General features: G+C 42.9%; 1 protein-coding gene across 3 annotated transcripts in view; it reads left to right on the forward strand.

Annotated features, from left to right (window-relative positions):
- CFAP299 (cilia and flagella associated protein 299) overlaps positions 1-22,349 on the forward strand; it is a 327,350-nt gene that overhangs the window by 266,150 nt on the left and 38,851 nt on the right. For all 3 annotated transcript variants that reach the window (XM_083398802.1, XM_083398801.1, XM_083398803.1), the window contains exon 4: positions 5,062-5,204. In XM_083398802.1, coding sequence (XP_083254928.1) covers positions 5,062-5,204 — 143 coding nt within the window. The remainder of the gene's footprint in view (positions 1-5,061; positions 5,205-22,349) is intronic.

Here is a 22,349-nt window from a genome sequence, read left to right on the forward strand (position 1 = left end):
CTATTATTAAAATGAGGCTGCATTTTAAATTGCATTTTAACCTGTATTTTAAATTGCCCCCCCCCCAATTATGTTTTTACTGTAATTTTACTGGTGTTAGCCACCCTGAGCACGGCTCTGGCCGGGGAGGGCAGGGTAATAATAATAATAATAATAATAATAATAATAATAATAATAATAATAATTCCTGAGTTGACATGAGAGGATGCCAGAAAAGAACTCCCTTCCCTTCTTTATGTGACAATCAATTTGAATGGCTTTTAGGTGCCGGGTGGAAACTGTCTAACTTACCTGAGCTCTTGGTGATTTTTTACATGGCCTTCTATTGTTTTAGTGATGCTTTCGACTTACTGTGTGCTGCTGTTTTTCTGTGTGCTGTCTTGTTTCGTTGCGATGCTTTAACTGATATCGCAAGACCCCCTGGGAATTTTGCATTGAAGGCAGAGCAGAGATGTTGCAATGAGCCAATGTGCTTTGTGTGCGAAGTGCTGGAGGTGAGCTTGGGAGGTGAGCTTGGGATGGGAGCAAGCGGCATGTAGACTGAACTGGTTGTGCATCCCATCGCCTCGAAATGGCTTTGCACCCACGCCCTTAAAAGTCATCTTGTGACATTCGCACCGACTGTTTAATTATCAGTACTCTGCATGAAACGCATTGTCTGCTGTTGGTCACGCTAAGGGCTGAGATGTTGAAAAGGCTGCCTATAAACCTATCTCCTCGGAGGCGGAAAGGTGTGGCAGAACTGAAAAGCGATAGAACATCTTAAGAGAATCCATCCAGCGCACTTGTAAGTTTTATGAATGAAAGCTTTATAAGTGCTTATAAAGTGCTTCTAAATGAATTTTTTGAAAGGGGGCGAAAAGAACAATGAAGTTGAATGCTGACAGGTGATACAGGATCAAAAGCAAAAGGAAGCCTTTGTACCTTTATCACAGGATTTCTTTTTTCCTTTCAAATATTTTTGATAGAGTGTTTGAAGATTTTTTTTAAAATTTGTTTTTAAGAGACACTGATAGACATCCAGGCTGCTTCCCTGTAGAGCTGTGTAGCTTTTGTCATTTTTCACATGGCAGATTTGTGTGAAAACACCTACTTTAGGAAATTAATTTTACAATCAGATGAGAGTTGAAAGATGTCCTTTATGTTGTACACTGAACATAAGACAGAGCACACTTTGCCAACTTTTTAAACATTGGAACATCCCATGTAATTTAAGGTGTTTGCTTTTAATCTGTTACTTCTGCTTTTTTTTAATGAAGCAATTATTCATATACTCACAACAAGCTTTCTGTCTTTTATCCTCGCAGCTTCAATATATCATTTATTACAGTTCTTGCCATTCGGGGGAAATATTTTTCTGGTAGGAGTAGAAATTCTTTTATCACAGCTCAATTTTTCCTCTTCTGAGGCTTTTTCTCAGCAGTGGTTGAGGAGGAAAATAGGTTGCTGAGTTTTGACTCTGAGGCACCTCCCCCCCCCCTTTTAATAGAATCCTTCTGGTCTTTCCAGTCTGGGATATTTACAGTGGTAATACCCTAGCCACATATGCACCATTATTTTAATGGTGGTATCATGGCTTCCCTGCTCACATTCTTCCCATCCTCCAAATGTGACTGATCTCCCTGATGTGTGGAAATGGCAAATGCTTGTTTTACTCCAAGAGCCAAAGAGAGTGACTTTCAGCTTTCTTAGAACATGCAATTATTGTGCTGAATTCCCTCCTGTGAATTAGTTGTTGTCTCCCCCACCCCCGTTTCACATGCCTCCATATAAAAACACAACTCCAGGGTTCCTGCTTCTGCCACCGGGATCCTGTTCCTAGTTTTGACATGTACCCAATTCTAAAGAACACTCCTCCATGCCTGTTTTGGAGCTCCTATGCTTTGTAGAGAGCGCAAAATGTGGTCTGAAGCTCAACATAAAAAAACGAAGATCATGGCCACTGGTCCCATCACCTCCTGGCAAATAGAAGAGGAGGAAATGGAGGCAGTGAGAGATCTTACTTTCTTGGGCTCCATGATCACTGCAGATGTGACAGCAGTCACGAAATTAAAAGACGCCTGCTTCTTGAGAGAAAAGCAATGACAAACCAATATTTTCAGTCAATATTGGCTCCCAAGGCACAGTAGCAGCAGCATAGTTGAACAAGAGTATCCTGTTACCTATTCATACCAACCAAAGATGGAACAGAAACATTTTTGCACAATTGTCCCCTATTTAGAATACAAACAAAAACTATTCAGATTTTGCCAGGGAATGTCTGTACCACATGTACTTTCTCTTCCCCAGGATTCAAGACAGGAACTTGTTCTTACTGTCACTGCTCAGTCCAAGAATATGTATATTATTAGATCATGGGTAGGCAAACTAAGGCCCGGGGGCTGGATCCAGCACGGTCGGCTTCTAAATGCGGCCCACGGACGGTCCGGGAATCAGCGTGTTTTTACATGAGTAGAATGTTATTTTATTTAAAATGCATCTCTGGGTTATTTGTGGGGCATAGGAATTCATTCTTTTTCTTCTTCAAAATATAGTCCGGCCCCCCACAAGGTCTGAGGCACAGTGGACCGCCCCCCTGCTGAAAAGTTTTGCTGACTCCTGTATTAGATAGTCTCTTAGCATTTCTAAACTGCCCCCCTCCCAAGTAACTCAGATATTCTCTCTATCAAAGCAGCTTCAAAGCTATTTTCTCTTAAGGCAGCTGCAATTTCCTAGCAAATTCAAATAGGTAATTAGAGCTCAGGTCACACCTCTCCCTGTGACAGCCTCAGGGCAAGGAAAAGGTAAATGAAAGGAGATGAGGTCCTCCCAGAAACAAAGACCACACTCACAGTGCTCAGTGAAATCCACTTATTCCAAGTCTGCAGCTTCGTTTACTGGATCTTGTTCGGCACAAAAATGGACAGAGGCCACAGAGCTTCTTGCAACCCGGAGCAGGATGCTCTATCCTTCAAAGGGCTGGCTCAATATTTGACGACAATTCAATCAGAACCTGACTGAGCTTGCCCAGTGGCTTCTGTTTAAGGGTAAGATTCAAGCATAGGCTGTGAGCCAAAGGCTCTTGAGTCCCCCTCTGGTTGTCTCCGGGCAATTTCAAGTAGCTACCAGGTAATTCGTTGTTTCCCCGCTATTGGAGTAAGGGCATATTTCTGTTGCCTGTATATCTTTGCAAGATGCTATGTACAATGTATCTTTGTTAAACAAAGGTACACAAAAGCTGCCACTCTTTCATAATAAAAATATGTTTGGAACAAATTATAATAATAATAAAATTTATTATTTATACCCCGCCCATCTGGCTGGGTTTCCCTAGCCACTCTGGGCGGCTTTCAACAGAATATTAAAATAGAATAGTCTATTAAACATTAAAAGCTTCCCTAAACAGGGCTGCCTTCAGATGTCTTCTAAAAGTCTGGTAATTGTTTTTCTCTTTGACATCTGGTGGGAGGGTGTTCCACAGAGCGGGTGCCACCATCAAGAAGGCCCTCTGTCTGGTTCCCTGTAACTTGGCTTCTCGCAGCGAGGGAACCACCAGAAGGCCCTCAGCGCTGGACATCAGCGCTGGCAGAACGATGGGGGTGGAGACGCTCCTTCAGGTATACTGGACCGAGGCCGTTTAGGGCTTTAAAGGTCAGCACCAACACTTTGAATTGTGCTCAGAAACGTACTGGCTTCCTTTTGTATTGGCTTCCTTTTGTAAAGATGGAAAGACAATGTATGGAAAATAATGAACTAAATAGGAAACAGGCTGGAGCAGAATGTAAAATATTACTTCACTGATTAATTCGGGGCTCATTCTAACAGTGGGTCCCCAAGGCTGTGAGTCAGTCTACTACTTGTTAGAGCTGGGCATGTTTAGCCTGGAGAAGAGGAGGTTAAGGGGTGATATGATAGCCATGTTCAAATATATAAAAGGATGTCACATAGAGGAGGGAGAAAGGTTGTTTTCTGCTGCTCCAGAGAAGCGGACACAGAGCAATGGATCCAAACTACAAGAAAGAAGATTCCACCTAAACATTAGGAAGAACTTCCTGACAGTAAGAGCTGTTTGACAGTGGAATTTGCTGCCAAGGAGTGTGGTGGAGTCTCCTTCTTTGGAGGTCTTTAAGCAGAGGCTTGACAACCATATGTCAGGAGTGCTCTGATGGTGTTTCCTGCTTGGCAGGGGGTTGGACTCGATGGCCCTTGTGGTCTATTCCAACTCTATGATTCTATGATTCTAAAGGTGTTTTCTGGGATACACTTGTATGAAAGCCAGACCGGCTTAGTGCAAAGGCAGTGCAAGCTGGGTCCAGGACTTTTCCATGAATTCACTCTTTGGCCTTGAGTGATCTTTCTCTCTGTCTAAAGCAGAGGAACATGTTTCTGCAAGAACAAACACACTGATATTTGCATAACTCTTTGCAAATGCAAAATGCAATCTAACATGTGAGTAAGCCCTACTGAACTCAATGGGGCTTAAAGGTAAAGGTAAAGGTACCCCTGCCCGTACGGGCCAGTCTTGACAGATTCTAGGGTTGTGCGCCCATCTCACTCAAAGAGGCCGGGGGCCAGCGCTGTCCGAAGACACTTCCGGGTCACGTGGCCAGCGTGACATCGCTGCTCTGGCGAGCCAGAGCCGCACACGGAAACGCCGTTTACCTTCCCGCTAGTAAGCGGTCCCTATTTATCTACTTGCACCCGGGAGTGCTTTCGAACTGCTAGGTTGGCAGGCGCTGGGACCGAACAGCAGGAGCGCACCCCGCTGCGGGGATTCGAACTGCCGACCTTTCGATCGGCAAGCCCTAGGCGCTGAGGCTTTAACCCACAGCGCCACCCGCGTCCCATGTACTTTGGAGTAAACATACACTCTGTTGCGAAGGAAGGGCAGTATACAAATTTAAAATAATAATAATAACAACAACAACAACAACAACAACACCTTGGACTTAGTACAGCATGAAATATAGTACATGTCCTCAAAAGCAAACAATCAATATGAATAGCAAAAGTCTTTCTTGTTTGGACACTTTATTTTAATCATACTTTTCTATCCCCTTCCTCTCTCTCCCTCATTCCCAGTCGATAATCTTCATTCGGGATCATAATATCCGTGGCCAGGAAGTATCTGCATATATCGATTATGCACACCGGTTAAAGGTGGACGAGTTTGAAGTCTATTTCAGTGGCAAGAAGAAGCTTTTCCCCAGGCGCTCTGATCTGAGGTTGGTTGCTCATTTTCTTCCTATTTATGAAATACAGACGGTTAGCATAGCAAGTTTCCATTGACATTTGTGGGAAGGCCATGACCTGTTCTCAGATCTCTGCCTTTTTAGTTGGAACCATGCATAGCCTTCTGGATGGTGGCCATTGACTTCAGTGAGAAGGTATTGATGTTAATTGTTCATACAACTGAGCTACAAATACAGTGGTACCTCGGGTTAAGTACTTGATTCGTTCTGGAGGTCCGTTCTTAACCTGAAACTGTTCTTAACCTGAAGCACCACTTTAGCTAATGGGGCCTCCTGCTGCCGCCGCGCCGCCAGAGCACGATTTCTGTTCTCATCCTGAAGCAAAGTTCTTAACCTGAAGCACTATTTCTGGGTTAGCGGAGTCTGTAACCTGAAGCGTATGTAACCTGAAGCGTATGTAATCCAAGGTAACACTGTATATTCAACACACAAAAAAGGGACTATTCGTTGTTGACAATTGTGTGCCACTGCCACACAATTTCTGTTCTCATCCTGAGGTAAAGTTCTTAACCCGAGGTACTACTTCCGAGTTACCGCTGTAATACAGTAACATGGAAACAACAGTGATCAAATCAAATTAACAGCAACACACAGTCAATTTACATAGTAGCAAAGGGGCATGAGGACAGACCTAACAACACATTATTAGTTGTTGTTTTTAAAAAGCCCAATGGACAAAGGACAACCCACCAGGAAACTGAAAAATGGGGAGTGAAATACAGTGGTACCTCTGGTTGCGAACGGGATCCATTCCGGAGGCCCATTCGCAACATGAGCGGAACGCAACCCGCAGCGGTGCATCTGCGCACGCGCGGGTTGCGATTCACTGCTTCTGCGCATGCGTGTGACATCATTTTGCGCGTCTGCGCATGCACGAGCAGCGAAACCCGGATGTAATCCTTTCCAGTACTTCTGGGTCGCCACAAGACGCAACCTGAAAGAACGTATCATGAAGCAAATGTAACACGAGGTATGACTGTACAGTTCTCGAGGGAGGCCATTCCAGAGCCTCGTAGCTGCAGCAGTGAATACCTGCTTACCAACTTAACCTCAGACAGAGACAGGACATGGAACAGAGCCCCTTCTGAAGGTTCATACAACTGAGCTACAAATACAGTGGTACCTCGGGTTAAGTACTTGATTCGTTCCAGAGGTCCGTTCTTAACCTGAAACTGGTGGACAGTCTGCTATGGAAACCAGTGGTCCTGTAGCTACCTGGGCCCAAGCCATTTAGGAATTTTGCACTTGGACTCTGAAAAAACACACCAGGGAACAGTATAGCTGGAAGAGTACAGTGGTACCTCAGGTTACATACGCTTCAGGTTACATATGCTTCAGGTTACAGACTCCGCTAACCCAGAAATAGTACCTCGGGTTAAGAACTTTGCTTCAGGACGAGAACAGAAATCATGTGGCAGCAGCGGGAGGCCCCATTAGCTAAAGTGGTGCTTCAGGTTAAGAACAGTTTCAGGTTAAGAACGGACCTCCGGAACAAATTAAGTACTTAACCCGAGGTACCACTGTATTGGAGTAACATCAAGAATGTGCATCAGAAAGCTCTAATGCTTGTTTATGTGTATATGTCTGTTGCTTAATTTCTCATGCACTATTCAACATTTTCCCCTGCAGTATAATCTGAGGCCCTTCTCCCTGTGCTCCCTTCTCAAGGTGTTCATTGGGTGGCAACACAATATTGGGCCTTTTCAGTGGTGGCCTCCCATTGAGAAAATGCTCTCTTTTATTTCTCTTGCCCTGGGTTTTTGGCCCTTAATTTGAATGGTGGCATCATGGCCTCTTTTGGTGGTGTGGGCTCTGTAAGTCCTGCCTTTTACCTATTTAGATATATTTGTGGGGTTTTTTTTATTAGTTCTTAACTGATTTTAATGTACTAGATTCAGGTAGGTAGCCGTGTTGGTCTGACACAGTCGAAATAAATAATAAAAAAAAGAAAATTGTCCAGTAGTGCCTTAGAGACCAACTAAGTTTGTTCTGGGTATAAGTTTTCTTCTGAAGACGTGTGCATACGCATGAAATATTATACCCAGAACAAACTTAGTCGGTCTCTAAGGTGCTACTGGACAATTTTCTAATTTTTTAAAATTGATTTTAATGTAGTCGCTTTGGGTCACCCTGTGAGAAAGCAACTAACAAGTACAAACAACTAGAGCAACAACCGTTTGGTGACTTGCAGCTGAATGTGTGAACTTAAGTGTACTGGAAAACATTGTGCTTTGAAGTTTGGCAATCTATTTGTAGCATTTTATCTCTGAACGTAGTTGCACGCATGCATGTCATGACTTAATCCTGCAGCTATGAAGTCTGTGAACTTGCCTTCAAAATACATATTTATTTCATATTCATTTGCCAGAGCCTCAGATCCAATTAAAAGCTTATTCCTGGTTATCAAAAGCCAATGTAAATAGAAATGACCTTGCATATATTTTCAAAAGGCATTCAAGGCAAGTTCCTGCTTTGTTGATTCTCTAGGGAAAAGGGAACGTACAACAGAGGTACAAGCACCAAAGATGTTTCTCTCTGTGCCCTTGTTGTCCAAATTTAGCATGTAGATGGGATAATCATGAACATGTATTTGATAGAGAAGTATTTGTATTTAAGAGAAGTAGATCAGAGAATGTAAATGAGGAGGAGGTGGTCTTAAAAGTGCAGAAGACCAAAGCCTTGTACAGAATAAAGCCATAATCCTGATAGGGCTGAGTAAAATTATCTGAAAGCAGGGAAGAAACAGTGCAGATGGTGGAGCATTGGTCTAATGCAGGCATAGGCAAACTTGGCCCTCCAGATGTTTTGAGACTACAATTCCCATCATCCCTGACCTCTGGTCCTGTTAGCTAGGGATGATGGGAGTTGTAGTGCCAAAACATCTGGAGGGCCAAGTTTGCCTATGCCTGGTCTAATGTGTTCCCAGCCGTGTGACATCACACGTGCCTGGCACCCCCATTGTCGGCTGGAATCTGGCGTGCCTGTACTGTAGTCTGATGTTAGAAGGGAAGAAGGCAAGAGGGTCGTTGTCAGGTTCAGTGTGAGGACCACAGAATATTTAATCCTGTTTATAATCCATAAGTAAGAGTGCACTCTGGTATAAGGTAAAGGTAAAGGTACCCCTGCCCGTACGGGCCAGTCTTGACAGACTCTAGGGTTGTGCGCCCATCTCACTCAAAGAGGCCAAGGGCCAGCGCTGTCCGGAGACACTTCCGGGTCACGTGGCCAGCGTGACATCGCTGCTCTGGCGAGCCAGAGCCGCACACGGAAACGCCGTTGACCTTCCCGCTAGTAAGCGGTCCCTATTTGTCTACTTGCACCCAGGGGTGCTTTCGAACTGCTAGGTTGGCAGGCGCTGGGACCGAACAGCGGGAGTGCACCCCGCCGCGGGGATTCGAACCGCCGTCCTTTCGATCGGCAAGCCCTAGGCACTGAGGCTTTAACCCACAGCACCACCCGCGTCCCTACCCGCATTCTGGTATAACCATCATCAAATCTTGTTTTCTTTGTTTAGCGCAGCAGTAGATTTCTCCCAGGTTAAAGACCTTTGGATTTGGATATAAATAAATGACTAGAACTTTTTCTCCTAGTCTTTGGACGACAAAACAGGGGCTATTAAAGAGCTGGCTTTTTCCAAATAATATACAGTGGTACCTCAGGTTACAAACACCTCGGGTTACAAACACTTCGGGTTACAGACTCCGCTAACTCGGAAGTAGTACCTCGGGTTAAGAACTTTACCTCAGGATGAGAAGAGAAATTGTGTGGCAGTGGCAGCGGGAGGCCCCATTAGCTAAAGTGGTACCTCAGGTTAAGAACGGTTTCAGGTTAAGAATGGACTTCCGGAACGAATTAAGTTCGTAACCAGAGGTACCACTGTATAGGAGTTGAGGATTAGAATCACCCTTTCCACTCACTTTTATCAAAAGACTCTAAGAGACTGGCGTTCCATAGGCTTTCTGCTGATGAGGATTGTCATCCATTGGCTGATTCTCCCGTCAAAGTTGTATGCCCCGCCCCCAGCCAGCCACATCCAGAGATACTGGGGAGCCCTTTTGTTTGAGTGCTGCTGGGTGCAAGAGGTGTTACTATCCTCTTTCTGCTTACATGTCATAATAATAATAATAATAATAATAATAATAATAATAAAAAATTTTATTTATATCCCGCCCTCCCCAGCCGAAGCCGGGCTCAGGGTGGCTAACAACAATCAAATAATCAAACAGTCAAATAATCCAACATTCTAAAAACATTTCATTATAAAAATTAATTAAAATCAAATTAATGTCTTGAACTGGAATGGCTGTTTAGCAAACTTCTTATCTTCCTAGCTTCTGTTATTGGCAGCCAACAGTGGGGTATAATTCCCTCTTTGCATTCCCCTTTAACTGCTTTGGTTTGTTGTATCAAGATTAAAGAGAAACCCAGCACAAACTCATAACATCCCTGCAGCGCTCTTCTGAATTTGGAAGGTGTCCCTTTCACAACTTGCTAGCCAAGTACTTGCCTAGGCTCATTTCTCGTTCTTTTGTCCATAGTGCCGTTCTATGTGGACTGGGGCGCGCACATTCACATGCATACGGTGTTACCACACTTCTAGCAAACTTACCAAGCCCCACAACATGATCACAGGAACATGGGACAGTAGCAGTCCCAAAATTATTATGGATGACGCGGTCAAATAAATTGTAAGGTAAAAAGGTAAAGGACCCCTGGATGGTTAAGTCCAGTCAAAGGTGACTATGGGGTTGTGGCGCTCATCTCACTTTCAGGCCAAGGGAGCCGGCGTTTGTCTACAGACAGCTTTCCGGGTCATGTGGCCAGCAGGACTAAACCACATCTGGTGCAACGGAACACCGTGACGGAAACCAGAGCGCACGGAAATGTTGTTTACCTTCCCGCTGGAGCGGTAGCTATTTATCTACTTGCACTGGCGTGCTTTCGAACTGCTAGGTTGGCAAGAGCTGGAACAGAGCAACAGGAGCTCACTCCGCTGTGGGGATTCGAACCGCCAACCTTCTGATCGGCAAGCCCAAGAGGCTCAGTGGTTTAGACCACAGTTGCAGCAAATGCATCTTATTAAATCAGGGACAGGGAATCTGTGGCCCACCAGACTGTAATTCCCATCACCCCTGATTATTGCCCATGTGGACGGGGGCTAATGGGAGTTGGAGTTCAGCAACATTTGAAAGGCCACAGGTTCTCTGCTTCTGGATTAAGCAGTCTTCCTCTACCATTTTTCTGGTTCCAACTGCTTCTTCAGAAGCAGCTTTTTTTATTGAAAAGATTTATTTTGGTCATCAGGAGCTTACTGTTGATTAATATACCCGGTCACTGATTCATAATGGTGATGGCTAAAAAAAGATGAATTGCCCCAAAACATCAGCATATTTGTCTTTTTGAGATACTGAAGGAGAACTTAAAATCTAATTAACAAAAAGAACCAGTCATTGTCAGAAGGAAAGGCATCTTTGAACATTTTCTCTTAAACTGTTTATAAGAGGGAAACACCAAAAATAGTCTCACAAAAATAAATAGATGTTTCCCTCGCTGGCAGACTTCACTGATCAAAATTTGCTTTTTTCCAGTAGGGGAACTGCCACCCCCCTGGTGATTTTGGTTGCCCTCATCTGCACCCTGTCCAGATCCACAATTTCCTTTTTGAGATGTGGGGACCAGAATCGTGCGCAAATTTCCAAGTGTGACCACATCATTTATTTGTGGCTTTATGATATTGGCTGTTTTATTTTGGATTTGTTTCCCAGTGATTCCTAGCATGGAATTGGCCTTTTCTCAGTTGCACCACTCAGGGTTCGCATTTCCACTGAGCTATCCACCATGACCTCAATATCCCTTGCTTCCTCAGCCACTGCCAGCCCTAACCCCATTAGTGTATATATGCAGTTGGGGGATTTTTTTGCCCCCAGATCCATCAGTGGACACTTACTTGCATCGGACCACATTTGCAATTTTATTGACTGTTCATTCAGATTGAAGATTCCTCAGAGGAAAGTGGGGTTGAGACAGATATGTGCTTGTTCCGGTTATACACACTTTGACTTAGTACCAGGAGTGTATGGTGATGAATGGTTCTGCAAAAGATTTAGAATCATAGAATTGCAGTGTTTGAAGGGACCCCCATGGGTCAATTCATCCAATTCCCTGCAATGCAAGAATCTCAGCTAAGGCATCCATGACAGATGGCCATCCAACCGCTGCTTAAAAGCTCCAAGGAAGGAGAGTCCACCACTTCCTGAGGGAGTTGGTTCCACTGTCAAACATCTCTTACTGTCAGGAAATTCTTCCTGATGTTTAGTTGGAATCTCCTTCTTGTAACCTGAAGCCATTGGTTCAAGTCCTACCCTCCAGAGCAGGAGGAGACAAGCTTGCTCCATCTTCCATGTGACAGTGCCTGAGATATTTGAAGATGGCTATCATGTCTCCCAGTCTCCTCTTTTCTAGGCTAAACATACCCAGCTTCTTCTTCTTCTTCTTTTTTTATTTAAAAAATTAACAATTTCAACACAACAAATTATCAAAACAAATCATCTTCATTATTCCCCCCCCCCTTTCTTTGCCCCCACCTCCCCAACGAACCCTCCCTCCCTCCCCCCCAAAACTTCCCTCAGCTCCTCTCTCTGATTTCTCAACTCATGTTGTTCTCTGCATACATGCAAAACTGTTATCTATCTACTGTATTAACCCTCAATAAATTTGTGTATGTTTATTCAAAACCTGCCAAGGAGTCCGATTCATTTTGTCGTCTTTTTAAATAATTTGTAAAAAGTTCCCATTCTTCTTTGAAGTCACAGTTGTCCTTATCTCGCAATTTGCATGTCAGTTTCGCCAGTTCTGCATAGTTCATCCATTTCTCTCGCCACTGTTCTTTTGTCAGGGTTTCCTCATTCTTCCATCCTTGTGCTATCAAGACTCTTGCTGCTGTTGTAGCATACACAAATAAACATACCCAGCTTCTTCAACTGTTCCTCATAAGGCTTGAGGCCTCAAAATTCATAAGGCCTCAAAACTCATGGGAATTTTGTTTGTTTGTTCGTATGTACAAAATTAACACACACACACACATACACAAAGATATATATTCTTTTGGCATACAATGCCCTTGCCATCCCAGTGTAATTTTAGACAGTTCTGGTGTTTGTGGTTTTCAAATGTGGTGTTTCAAGGATCCGGAACACGCCCTTTCCACTTCCTCTCCTTGCCACATTCATTGGTAAACAGAAACCTTTGTATTTAGCTGAACTTTTATTTTCATTTAACCCGGGGAATATGATAAGTAGCCGTCCTTGCAGACAAGTGGTGGGCAGAAACAAAAAAAGGCCCCCACACCCCAAGAAAAAGAAGCAGCTCTAATATAAAGTATTTGTGTATTTCCTGAGGGTTCTTCTGTTTGTTTCACCATACCTTCAAGATATTTTTCTTGCTAATGAACTCATGTGTGTTGATATAAAATGACTGGATTCTGAAAGGATATTCTAAATTAAGACTTCCATCAGTGATAAGATAAACCAGTGATATTAAGGCCACGGTGGAAACACAAGGTTCAAATGGGTCTTTTGCTCTGGGACACTCAGAATTCCAATCTGGACGTAGAACCCAAAATGGTGGGGATTTTTATTTATTTTTTTACTTTCTAGCAGGGTTCCTACTCCCTCTTAATGACATGCTCTTGGGAAAGTATTTCCTTTTTAGCCACATTAAATTTGTTGCCCTTTAATTTCATTGGATGCTTTTCTGTGCTTATAGCTATAGAGGATGCATAGGTCTCATTTGGCTGACAGTTTATAGCAGGGCAGACCAACTTCTGGATTTTTGTGGCTGCTCTGTCCTCTAGTCTATGGTCCAGATGCCAGATGTGTGTTTTGTCACACGGCCTAAACATCTTACGGTTGGGCTATGTAATAAAGCTGGCACCGTTTTAGAACAAGGCCTTCGCTGTTCAAGAACACAGACTCCTGCAGAGAGCAGGTTTGAACCCTCTATTTCTTATGGGTGGGGACCAGTCATACCTGTTCTTTGCAAAGTATTTATTATTATTATTATTATTATTAGTAGTAGTAGTAGTAGTAGTAATAGTAATAGTAGTACAGTGGTACCTTGGGTTACATACGCTTCAGGTTACATATGCTTCAGGTTACACACTCTGCTAACCCAGAAATAGTGCTTCAGGTTAAGAACTTTGCTTCAGGATAAGAACAGAAATCGGGTTCCGGTGGCGCGGCAGCAGCAGGAGGCCCCATTAGCTAAAGTTGTGTTTCAGGTTACGAACAGTTTCGGGTTAAGAACAGACCTCCGGAACAAATTAAGTTCTTAACCTGAGGTACCACTGTAGTAGTAGTACACTATAATATTCTCTCCTATAATTTTCACATATTTCTAAGACCACACCAGTTGTGTTTGTTTGTACAGTCATACCTCAGGTTGAAGTAGCTTCAGAATGAGTATTTTCGGGTTGCGCTCCGCGGTGACCCGGAAGTAACAGAGCGTGTTATTTCCAGGTTTCGCCACTCGCACATGCGCAGATGCTCAAAATGACGTCATGTGCGGAAGCGGCAAATCGTGACCTGTGCACACGCAAACACGGGTTGTGTTCACTTCAGGATATGAATAATCCCGTTTGCATCCAGAGGTACCACTGTATATGTGCCATTTTAAATTGCCTACTTGCTTAACACAGCTTGAGAAATATAACTCTTTCTCTCTCTCTCCCTTTCTCTCTCTCTCCTCTTTCCAATTTGTAATGGAATCCATCATATCTTTCGGAATCTTGATTTTAAGACGCCACAGTGGAGAATCTCGCCACAAGCTTTGGAAATTTCTTCCAGTGGTTAATTAGCCTCGCTACTAGGCATTGCTGATTTCCACATCTAGCTATCAGATTTTGTCCAGCTTTTCTTTATCTGCTTGCTCAAAACAGTTCTGAGCCATCACCTGTGATCTCTTGCCTAGATAAGATTAATCACAACCTGACCTTCCCTTCCCTTCAGTAAGCTAATTAGATTGAACTCTCTTAAACTCTCGAATCAGACGCCTGCACAAAGAATCCAGGCACCATGACACTTAATTATTATTACAACACATACAAACCACAGCAACATTAAGGCTTTCTTTCAGACGGGAGCACATGACCGGTGAGCTTGGCAATGATACCAGGGAAAGATAATTCAACAGTCGGTCTGTGAACACATAGAAAAGTGTTATTAATTGACTGAATATGCTGAATTAGACAATTTATCGGGGGGGGGGGAGATAAACTGAGAACTGAATTTGTGTCAAAATGAGAGGCCTTCAGAACATATCTTAAACAAAATTATACCATGTTAAGATCTGTAGCAGCTTTTGAGTGATCCCAGAAGTTTTTAGCAATTGCTTATATAAACATAAATATACATTGTGAAAATATTAGCACAAAAAATAGTATTTTGGTATGGCAGTAAAGGTATGTAAAAAGGAATAAATGGGAGGTTGGGTATAAAAGATAATGAGATTTTTATTTTTATTGTAACATGAAATTGCAATCACAAATTTATGTCAAACTTTTCATCTTAATAACAGATTGTGTAAGTTTTATTATTTTTATTTTTCCTTCCCCTCTTAAGGTTGTACCCTTTTCCGGTATTGTTTTTTGTTTTATTTTTCTTGTTATGTAACAAGCAAGGAAAGAAATAAAAATTATATAAAAAGAAGGGTGGGGGGAGAGAAAAAAGAAAAGTGATCATTAAGACCCAGCAAGGGTTTCTAAAAAATAAGTTATGTCAAACGAATCTCATTTCTTTTTTTGATGGAGTTACAAGCTTGGTGGATCAGGGGAATGCTGTGGGCATAGTGTATCTTGATTTCACTAAGGCTTTTTGACAAAGCCCCTCATGATATTTTTCTCACATCCCAGATTGCAATGCCACCATCAAACTAAATGCCTCTGTCTCATGCCACATATCAGCACCATTATTGAGGGAGCAGGTGGCAGCTCAGCACAGTGCTGAGTGATCTGGATTCTACCTGAAACTTTATTTTGAAACTGGATGTCTAGCTGAAACTTTAGCAAAGGTGGCAGGTGAGGCCCTTCCTCTTACAATCTCTCACCCTGTCGCCACAGAAGCAGACAGCATTATTCTAATCGGATCAATCTCATACATGACATTACAAGATATTTCCTCATACTGGGAGAGGCGTAAGCCAGCTAGGAGATGGCATGGAGAAAACTGTGATTCAGAGTGTGACTCTTCTCTGACTGAACTTGCAGGGTTTCTCTTGCCAGCTATAGCACATAGAACATGGCACTCATAGGGTGCTTTCTCCTGCCACCCTTAACAGCAGGAGTGTGTGCCCCCCTACCACTTTTTACCAGTAGACCTGTATCACTAGACCTCTTCTGCCACTACCCTTGGTCAAAGCAGTTTCCTCCCATCCAGCATCTCAGGCATTAGGAAAACTGACCTGTGAATTTTTGGAAGTATAGTGGTACCTCAGGTTAAGAACTTAATTCGTTCTGGAGGTCCGTTCTTAACCTGAAACTGTTCTTAACCTGAGGTACCACTTTAGCTCCCGCTGCCGCCGCACGATTTCTGTTCTCATCCTGAAGCAAAGTTCTTAACCCGAGGTACTATTTCTGGGTTAGTGGAGTCTGTAACCTGAAGTGTCTGTAACCTGAAGCGTCTGTAACCTGAAGCGTCCGTAACCCAGGGTACCACTGTATAGAACTGGGCATCTGTAGTAGAACTGTGAAAAGATTAATTTTTCGCTGTGGAAATTAAGGCATCCTGGTTGTCTCAGATTTCCCCATTCTGTGGGATAATTTCTTCCCTCCGAGGCTGTCAGAAGACATTAAACCATATGTTAAGAGTGCCACCCAGGCCAGGTTCTCCCTCCCAACAGAGAAAGAAAGATTTGGACAATTAAGAATTTAATGTAATAGTCATATTTTAAATCCAAAGGGCCTTGCATTTGATGTATATGGTTCCTTGAGCTTCATTTTCCATGGTATAACACTCCTTTATCAAGGGAGCATTATTTATGTGCTGTAATATTCATTTGGTTCTAGCCTGTTAAAGGAAATGACTTTATTAGCACAGGCATTTGAACTGAAACACGGGCCTGGAGTCTGGGCTGTAATATAATCCGTTTCTCCTCTGCTAATTTGTGTAATCTGAGTGGGTACAAGTACAATTCAGTTTTGTCAAAGAGAATACAATGTTTGCTTGGACACCTTCAGTGTCGTTTGGAGACCTTCGGGTGACAGGCAACTAATAAGTCAAAGAAATGAAATGAAATCATATCCCCTTTCTTCCCCCCTCAAAAGAACCCCTTATTTGAATATGTCATTTATTTATTTGTTTATTTCATGTACCACCATCACCAGTAGGCCCCATAACAGATTACATCAATAAAAATATAAAGCAATAGAATAAAAAAGCAAATGGAACAAAAGCAATTCCATAACTCTTATCGCACAGAAGGTGGGAAAAAATAGCATTAAATTGTCCATCAATTCCATGAAAACCCAATTGTAAAAAGCTGAGAATTCTTCACCCCACATATTCTCCAAAGGTATGTCTTGACCTGTTTCCTAAAAGTTTGATGAAGAGGCCAGGCACACCTTGGAAAAACGCCCGGGAAGGCCACCAACTTCCCAAGACACCGGGGCGTCTCTCCGGTGGACACCCTCTGGCTATAAATCTTCCTCAGTCCAGAGATACTGGTAATAAGCGACCCCTCCCTTCTGAGAGGAGCACACTTGTCTTCTGGCATCTCATTGCAGAAGAAAGAGTCAATCAGTAGCTCTAAACTACTTTATTTTACTGTCTACATACAGAGACTTCATCAGCATGTCTGTGCTCTCTCAGCACCAGTACAGAACAGCATCACAAACAGAAGTGAAACTAACTTCCAACAGTCCTGAGACTTCCTGTCTCACGCTCTCTCAGACACTCACATTGATATACACACAAAACATAGTGCTACTACTGGAGCAGCATGGATGGATAAAAATCCCAACAGGGGGAACTGCATTAAATTGTCCATCAATTCCATGAAATTGTAAAAAGCTGAGAATTCTTCACCCCACGTATTCTCCAAAGGTGTGTCTTGACCTGTTTCCTAAAAGTTTGATGAAGAGGCCAGGCACACCTTGGCAAGAAGAGAATTCCATAGATATGGAGCCACCTTGTATCAGACAGCCTCATGCTCAGTTGCCTCCTTCCCCCTCTACAATGTGTAGTATAATTCTTCTTATCATTATTATACTGAGTGTCAACACACTTTCAGAAGTGGCCAGTCCGGCATTTCTTCTGGTTGGTTGGTTTGCCCCATGTCAACCTCCTCTCTGCGCCCCAGATAGAAACAGTGACACACCTGCTGGGAAGTTAACGGAGTGGTTCCACCCTGCCCGGCGGCCACTTCTGCATGTTTCTTCCTTCTGCAGAATCTAATGGATGGCCTCTATGTCATACATCGTAAACAGAAAGAAAATCAAGTCCCACCAAACTAAGAGAGGTGATTATGAACAAACTGAGATCTGAACTTCCAAATAATGCAAACCGACTTAACATAAAGCTGGTAGTGTGGAAGTGTTTTACTAATACGAACAATTATAAGCAGGCAAAATATTTTAAAAAGAATCCACTTGGCTCAATAAATACAAAATGAAATAGAACCAAACCTGTTCTGACCCTGCGGTCTTCCTTGGATACCAATTTTTGATCCCAACTTGTACAGCTTTATTTCAGAAATTGCAGCACTGAAATCTTTTCTGATCTAGCAGTCTTAAATTCAACAGCAAGACAATACTCAGGGAGACAGATTACCATTATTATGAGTGGCAATGTGGGTCCCAGTCCTTATTATGCAAAGCTGATAAATCACTTAGTTAACTTGTTACGGTGAATGCTAGGATTTACTGCTGATGAAACAGCCGTTGCCTATTTGAAATGAAATATATACGGCAGTCAGCTAATTGAGAAGCCCAGCAAAACTAGACTAGCTGCTTTCCAAGTGCAGTTCCAGATATTTCGTAACAAAAAATTCAAGTGGTGAAATTTTCAGACTCGGCATTTGGGCCTACCAGTCAGGCCCTTGACCTTCTCCCTACCAAGAGGGACATTGTGAGGCTGTTCACATGACTCCACATATGTTTGTTGTGTGTGAATGGGGAAGGCTGGGATTGCAACATCAAACCCTGCCATGGGCACATCAACATCATCATCATTTTTAATTTGTATACCATCTTTCTATCTCACAATACTCAAGGCGGTTTACAAGCTGAAGAAACAAAAACTGTACGTCTTATAACTAATGCAATACAAAAATGTGATAATAAAATATAGCTTTGGTGCACATTGTTAGAGCTCAGAGCTGAGCTCAGTTTCTGGCCAATGAACTCCTGAGTGTAGGAACTGTGCTACATCAATCTTGGCAGGATTTTTCGCTAACGCCATAAGGACTTTCATGGTCCAATGAGTGGAGTTTGATAGTGATTCTTGCCACACCTTTATGAAAAATGATAGAGGAACGTACCTACCTCATTTTTAATGTATTTTACCCCATTGTTCTGCTTTTGAATTTGCTGAGCAGTCATACCAAAATTTGATTGCCTGTGTCTTTTAATAAAATATGGTGTTTTTTTGCCAATTTACCCTATTATTTCCTGATTTTTTTTTATTGCTGTTGTTGAGAATATTGGTCCTAATGGATAAATATCTAATCTGTGCTCCAGAAAATATATATATATATATAGCTTTGAAATAAGCATCAAATTGTTACATCTTTCGTTTTGTGTTTGGACCATTTGGCAAGGCCTCACTGTCATTGCCTTTCCCAGAGTTTCCCCCTGAAGTTATGATGGGGCAGATTGTGCTGCTGACTGAGAGAAGAATACATGTTTGGACCAATGCAGTTATAAAATACTATGTTTGCCGTGAATTAAATAGTTAGACCATTCAGCAATGTCATACATTCTTTAATCTCTCCAATATTTATTTTTTTCTGACTTCTTTCCAAAATCAAAAGCAACCCAACAAAACATGGTTGGTATCAGGCCAAGGGTTTTTATGCTTTTTTATTTTATTTTTTAATAATGGGCACCCAAGAGAAGAAGTGGCTTAAGAGGTTGTGGGAGGGAGGGAAGCGGTTGTTTCCAGAATTAAGAAATGCTACTTAATTCTTCTCGTTGATAGGGCATTTCCACAATGATTTTGCTCTTTTTACGAGGAGTTCTGGGAAAGGATCCCTCCTCCTCCACTCCCACCTAATTAGTATCCAGAGAATATGGATTTAGAATGAAATTCCAACTTGCTCTAGTAACAAGTTTTGGAAATGAAACAGCAGAGCAGAGATCCAAGCTGGCGGGCAGGCCAGGCCAGAAATGCATTTTTGTGTCCTGTGTCTGGGTGATGCACCTGCGTCTATACATTACAGCCACCACAGTGGGGGGGGGGAGGGGAAATCCCTGAATGCTGCTTCTCATTACATCCCTGGATCAAAATGTTCCTAGTAACGATGTGGTCGGAGGCCAGTTTTCTCTGCAGCACTGGTATGCCCCAATGTTTGCGGGATGCCGGTTCAGAAACGCTCCGAGGAGTTCAGACGCTAAGATAAACGTCTGGTTCTCTGGATTTATTATTGCGGCACCCCAAAATGACAATGAAAATAATTCGAGAGAAATAATGGAGAAGTTAGAAAATAATAGAAGCCGGGAACAGAAAGTCCTTCCATTCTGGCTTAGATCCCAGTCCCATGGAAGTGGTAAATCCAGTCCTTTTTTTTCGGGGGGGGGGGGGGATGGGACACAGTGATATGTATACTCCTAAACATTTTGTGAATCTTTGTACTTTTGTCCATTTACTGTACAGTGGTACCTCGGTTTATGAACTTAATCAGTTCTGGAATTCTGTTCTTAATCAGAAACTGTTCTTAAACCGAGGCGCGCTTTCCCTAATGAAGCCTCCCACCGCCGGTGCCCTTCCACTATTCGGATTCTGTCCTCACAACAAGTAAAGTTTGCAAACCAGGACACTATTTCTGGTTTCGCGGAGTTCTTAAACTGAATCGTTCGTAAACAAGACTGTTCTTAAACCGAGGTACCACTGTATTTATTTTTCCCCATTTGAACTATAAAGTGGTCATTTTCTTGAGTCAAAATGAGAGTATCCCTAAACATTTTTCTAGGGAAAAAAGCACTGGGTCAATCTGTATCTGGCCTGCACCACTTCAGACTGAAGTGGGGGGGTTCTCATAACTGAATACTCCACACACACAATGATCCCTTCACACAATAAACTGGAAGTCAGCAGAAAGATTCCAATGTAGCTTTCTCCTGGGCATGCATGTTTTTAACATGCAGGGATTATATATTACAGTTGTACCTTGGATCCCAAACGCCTTGCAAGTCGAACGTTTTGGCTCCCAGCTGCCACAAACCCGGAAGTGAGTGTTCTGGTTTGTGAACATTCTTTGGAACCTGAATGTCCGACAGGGCTTCCACAGCTTCTGATTGGCTGCAGGAGTTTCCTGCAGCCGATCAGATGCCACACTTTGGTTTCCAAACACACTTTGGTTTCCAAACTGGATTCTCTTCGACTTCCAAGGTACGACTGTACTTGGAGAAGCATTCAGACGTGCATTCCACTTGCAGTCTGAAGTGGTGCAGCCCATTCGTGGGTTTATCACCTGAATGTGAACTAGGCCTCTAAAGTAGGGTCATCACCTAAGGGGTGTTCGAATGAGCCCCCTCAGGTAGTCAGCGAACAACCGGGGGTAGTGAGAATCTTCCTGCTTTCCGTCTTTATTCTTCCAACATTCAACTTAATTTGATGGCACCGGGTTCTAAAATTACGAGAGAAGGAGAAAAACATCTCTATTCACTTTCTTCACACCGTTTATAATCTGGTATTTCGACTAAGCATCAGGAAAAACTTTCTGAGAGTAGATTCAGGTAGGTGGCAGTCGAAATTTTAAAAATTTAAAAATGTTCAGTAGCACCTTAGAGACCAACTAAGTTTGTACTGGGTATAAGCTTTTGTGTGCATGCACACTTCTTCAGATACACTGAAACAGAAGTCACCAGACCCTTATGCATATTGGGGGGGTGGGGTGGGGGTTCTCAGAAAGGTAGTAGGAGATGGTTGATTGACTCAATGGGTATGGTAAACAACTGCAATTAGTCCTACAGAAAAAAGCAAGAGAACTTGCTGAATTACAACTTATTACTATGATTCTGTAATACAGTGGTATCTCGCAAGATGAATGCCTCGGAAGACAAAAAACTCGCAAGACGAAAGAGTTTTTCGTTTTCTGAGTTGCTTCGCAAGACGGATTTCCCTATGGGCTTGCTTCGGAAGACGAAACGTCTTGCGCCTTTTTTAAAAAAACCGCCAATGCATTCCTATGGGAAACCGTCAATACACATTGGTGCTTCGCAAGCCGAAAAAACTCGTAGAACGAAAAAACTCGCAGAACGAATTAATTTCGTCTTGCGAGGCACCACTGTATACCTCTGCCATGTCCCCTCTTACTTTTGTTTTTATAACCTAAAAAACCTAATGTGGTAACTCTTTATGGTGGAGTTGCTCCAGCCCCTTGACATTTTTGCTGAACTCCTTTCTTAATGATCCCTAAAATCATTGTGTGTCTGTGTTTTGGCTTTGCTGTTTTTAGTTTGTTCATTTGTGTTTTATCAGTTTGGATTATTGTTGTTGTTACGTTTGCATTTATATTTGTAAGCTGCTTTGAGCAATTCCTTTGTGGAGGGGGAAAGCAGCATACAAATGATGATGATGATGATGATGATGAACTCACACCATTGCACCTGATGTGTTTTGACTATACAGTCGTACCTCGTTTTGCGGCCGGGATCTGTTCCGGAGCCCAGGCCTCTAGCCGAAAAGGACACAGGGCAAAGCGCCGCATCTGCGCGCGTTCACGGAGTGGTTTGCACTTCTGCACATCCGCAAAGTGCAATTTAGCACTTTGCACACGGTACTTCTGGGTTTGCTGCAGACATTCGCCAAAATGGGCACTAGACAAGGCGGACGTTTGCGGAGGTATTGTTGTTGTTTAGTCGTGTCCGACTCTTCGTGACCCCATGGACCAGAGCACACCAGGCAC

The sequence above is a fragment of the Podarcis tiliguerta genome (assembly GCF_965153285.1).
Source record: "Podarcis tiliguerta genome assembly, chromosome: 9".
NCBI lineage: Eukaryota > Metazoa > Chordata > Lepidosauria > Squamata > Lacertidae > Podarcis > Podarcis tiliguerta.